The sequence below is a fragment of the Mus caroli genome, chromosome 19 (assembly GCF_900094665.2).
Source record: "Mus caroli chromosome 19, CAROLI_EIJ_v1.1, whole genome shotgun sequence".
Classification (NCBI taxonomy): domain Eukaryota; kingdom Metazoa; phylum Chordata; class Mammalia; order Rodentia; family Muridae; genus Mus; species Mus caroli.
Genome location: NC_034588.1, coordinates 34717941 through 34722334, shown reverse-complemented (window position 1 = coordinate 34722334; position 4394 = coordinate 34717941). Strand labels below are relative to the sequence as shown.

Sequence of the window (4394 nt, the reverse complement as noted above, 5' to 3'; positions counted from 1 at the left end):
TCTGTCTCTGTCTCTTTCTCTCTCTCTCTCTCTCTCTCTCTCTCTCTCTCTCTCTCTCTCTCTCTCTCATTTCTGGTCAGTTTTCCTGATAAACACACATGTAAAAATTCCCAGTAAAACATTTGCAAACTGAATTCAAGAACACATCCAGATGATCATTCGCCATGATCAAGCCGACTTGAAGGGCAGAGGTGATTGAAAGCATCAGTAAATCTAACACATCTATTCCACACATGGGATCAAGGTCAGAAATCGCATGACCATTTAATAGAAGCAGAAAGAGCCTTTGACAAGATGCAACATCCTTTCATAATAAAACCCCTGACAAACAAGGAATAAAAGGAACATATCTCAACATAATAATGAACATGTAGGGTAAACTACAACCAACATTGTGTTAAATGGGGAAGAATCCAGAAGCATTTCCACTAAGATCAAGAACAAGACAAGAATATCCACTCTTTCCACACCCATCCAATATAATATTTGAAGTCTTAGCTAGGACACTAAGACAAAAGAATGAACAACAGGAGACACAGACAGGAAAGTCAGCATACATGACTTTGCAGATGACATGATCCTATATATGAATGGCGCCCAAAGACTCCAACAGGAAACCCTTAGAGCTGACAGGACGTTCATCAACTTTGCAGATAACATGATCCTATATATGAATGGCACCCAAAGACTCCAACAGGAAACCCTTAGAGCTGACAGGACGTTCATCAAAGTGGCAGGCCACAAAGATATCAGTAACCTTCTTCATTCCAATGGTTTTTAGAGCTGAGTTACTCTATATGTGTCAACCAACCCAACATTTTAGCAGCAGGGAAACTGGAGGTGAGAGTGGAGGATGATATTGGCACTCTGTACTTTCTGCTCCATTTATTATAACCATAAAGCTAGTCTAAAGTTAAAGACTATTAATTAATCAAAACAGGAGACTTGCTGGTGATGGATACAGGTATAGAAGAGCAGAACTTTAAGCCTGTGTCACTTTGTTCCTCACTGTTTCTATTAGTTCTGAGCCTTCACAGAGCTAGTTCATGATATCTGGTTATTTACATAGCATATCCATTTGTTAATGGACCATGTCTCATTTGGGTATGTATTTTCTAGGTAGCTGAGGGGGAGATGAGGCATATGGAACATGAAAACCTTCTCCTTGGTCATGTCCAGAAGACCAATGGAGTAGCGCTCGCAGTTCAGGTATGTCCTGATGGTGTACAATGCCTTGTGAAACTGTCGCTCAACATCAGTGAGCTCTTCGAATACTTTATTGGCTGACCACATAAGGATCTGGAAGAGAGCATACAATGGGAGGAGGAGGAGGAGAAGAAGAAGAGGAGGAGCAACAACAACAACATGAGAGGAAGGAGAGAGACAGAGACAAAAAGTGAATATTAGTTTAAAAAAATGTAGTGTATCAAAAAATGAATACATCTCACAAGAAACTACAGTTCTAGTTTGACCCACCAACAAACATCATGGGTTCTCTAAGCAGGGTGATGGGTAGGTCTTTCCCAAGCCATGGGTTTATGAAAGGGGAAGACACATGATTGATCTAATGCAAAGAACAAATGTTCCTAATCTTTTCAAAGGCTCCAGTAGCAGAAGACTGCCACTGGACCTCGTGGGAAGGAAGTCACATGACTCATCCATGCATCCATAGCTAGTCAGAGTTAACCTAACCTGGAAAGTTGGAATGGGGAGGGACCTAGATGTGTTCATTCCCAAACCCACTCCTGTGTTATATGAATGAGGGACCCAAGGATCATGGCTGCTGTTATGTCGCTTTTACCCCCTCTATTCCATGGAAACAATAAACCACAAATAAGTGATCCTTTTCAGATGGTGACCCAGAAACTAAGAGATTTAAGTGAGAACTTATAATTATGCTTACTCTATTAATTATAATAACCATGCCAACCATATGAGATGGGTACTGTAATCATTACATCACAGGTGAAAAGCCCACAGGCACCCAGAACACAGACTGAACAGGGCCAGCTGGTTGTGCATACAGATGGAGGGCTAAAGGTTGGGAGGACCCCTGGGTAGACATACAGATTGAGGACTGAAGATTGGGAGGACCCCTGGATGGACGGCTGATTGTGAGAGGGCACCTAGGACTAAAGTTTGAGGATCTGCTCCAGGTGGCTTAAACCCCCACGAGGGTTCTGGCTTGCTGCTGTTTTGGGGTCCCTCTGCCAGAGTACATGAACAAGGAGTGACTACTGTTAACTGTTCCATTACCTGGCTTCTCCGGGACTCCACACTGTACAGGTAACTGGTGTGCTGCAGCCTTAGTGCGACAGCAACAAAGCTGAGGTACTTAGAAAAGACCTACGGGCCACAGAGAGGAACAAGTCACGGTTGCGATCCCTTCCTTTGGTTGTACAAGGCACTTCCTGTGTGTCTGGCCAAACACCGGGTGAGCAGTACCTCCTCATCCTGTTTGGAAAACTCGGGAGCGCTGATTTTGTTCACTGCCATGACCACAGCAAGGACCTCCTTGCCCGCCACGATCGGGACTGCCAGCAGATTCCTGGTGACATATCCAGTTTGCTTGTCCATAAAGTCAGAAAAATGGCTGTTCTGAAAACAAAACAAAACAAAAAAGTTCGCGTGTTCGCCAAAATAGGGCAGAATCAAAAGAGTCTAAGACACGCTCCAATTAAAAATCCTACCAATGATGGCTCCCGTTTAGTGGTTCCAGGATTCTAGAATGCTCATCTCTCACCCAAGGAGAAGCTTATCGGGATCAGGAGAAGATTGGGTCGGGAGGAAAGAGGTGTTATCACAGCCTGGTGGAAAGCGAGGTTCTAAGGAGATGGAATGGGGGAGTGGGGTTACAGTGGTCTGTGCAGGGAGGGGAAGCTCACTGGACAGGGACATTATTTAACTGCAAATGCAAAACGGACAGCTGGAACCAGGAACCTCTCTCACAAAACAAGAAAAACAAATCAATACTCCTTCAAGAGGACTGGCTCTCAATCTGTGGGATGCAACTCCTTTGACAAACCTCTATCTCCAAAAATATTTACGTTATGATTCATGATGTTAGGAAAAGTTTAGTTATGGAGTAACAACAAAAATTATTTTATGGTTAGAGTATCACCACCACATGAGGAACTGTAGTAAAGGGTTTCTGCATTAGGAAGGCTGAGAACCATCGCTCAAGACTGTTCCAACCTCCCCCACTTAAAGAAGTTAGTGGTAACTGCTTGATAATCTCCTTCCATAGATAGATAGATAGATAGATAGATGATAGATAGATGATAGATAGATTAGATAGATAGATTAGATAGATAGATAGATAGATAGATAGATAGATAGATAGATAGATAGATAGATAGATATGAAGGTAATCTAAATGAAATAGCCAAATAATGGTAGAGACAGAACCCCAAATGCCCATTTCTTGTCACCAAATGAAGCTTCTTGCACTGGGACTGGGTTACATCTAATTGAATTCTTGGCTAAAGAGATCCCACAGAACTCCCCCCCATTCCCACCCCCCAATAATCAGGCTGTTGCCAAGTCTGTATGTTGCTTTCCACAAACTGATTTCTGCTTTCCACAAACTGACTTCAGGGCCCCATTGTTTAAGACAACACCCACACACCGTATTAAACACAGAGGTGTTGAGCCGGTGCCTATGTATAGCCTTCACTCCTATGTTCTAGTATCTTTGGCACAGGAACGTAGTTTGCACGCTACTAAAGGAGAAATGTAAACACCAACCCAGCCACAAACCCATTGGTTACAATGATGTCCTGTCTGCAAAAGATGTTAGGGCAATGATGGCACAAAACTTGTGGGAGTAACCAACCAATGTCTGATTTGACTTGCCCATTTCACGAGATGAAACCCATACTCAACGCTGCTCAGGCAACCAAGAGCCTGAGAGTAGGTGTTCCAAGGATCTAAGATAAAACCAAGTTCCACTATTCTAAAAACAAAACAAAATCCTAGGAATAAAATGACATTCTGCTATACTCATAGATCAGTGCCATGCTCAGCCTTGGTCAGAGAAGCATCCTCCTGGAGCAGATGGGAACAAATACAGAAATCCGCAGCCAGACATGATCCAGAAAATGAGATACACTGGAACATTCAGCCCTAAAAATGGATGTCTCTATCAAATCCCTCATCTCAGGGCTCAAGGGTGGCTTCAGAAGAGGAGACAGAAAAAGTGCAAGAGGCAGAGGGGACAGAGGACTCAAAGAAAGCAAGGCCCTCTAAATCAACAAGATGAACAAGCCTGAACTCAGACTGAGGCAGTGTGCACAGGGCCTGCATGGGTCTGCATGGGTCTGCATGGGTCTGCATGGGTCTGCATGGGTCTGCATGGGTCTGCATGGGTCTGCATGGGTCTGCATGGGTCTGCA

At 43.7% G+C, this 4394-nt stretch overlaps 1 protein-coding gene across 2 annotated transcripts in view; it reads right to left on the bottom strand.

The window, feature by feature from the left end:
* The window catches only part of Pde6c (phosphodiesterase 6C), a 52539-nt gene that overhangs the window by 42162 nt on the left and 5983 nt on the right, over positions 1–4394 (bottom strand). For both annotated transcript variants that reach the window (XM_021151904.1, XM_021151905.1), the window contains exons 2-4: positions 2446–2598; positions 2257–2346; positions 1159–1299 (exon numbers count right to left, since the gene is read on the bottom strand). In XM_021151904.1, the coding sequence (XP_021007563.1) occupies positions 1159–1299; positions 2257–2346; positions 2446–2598 (384 nt within the window). The remainder of the gene's footprint in view (positions 1–1158; positions 1300–2256; positions 2347–2445; positions 2599–4394) is intronic.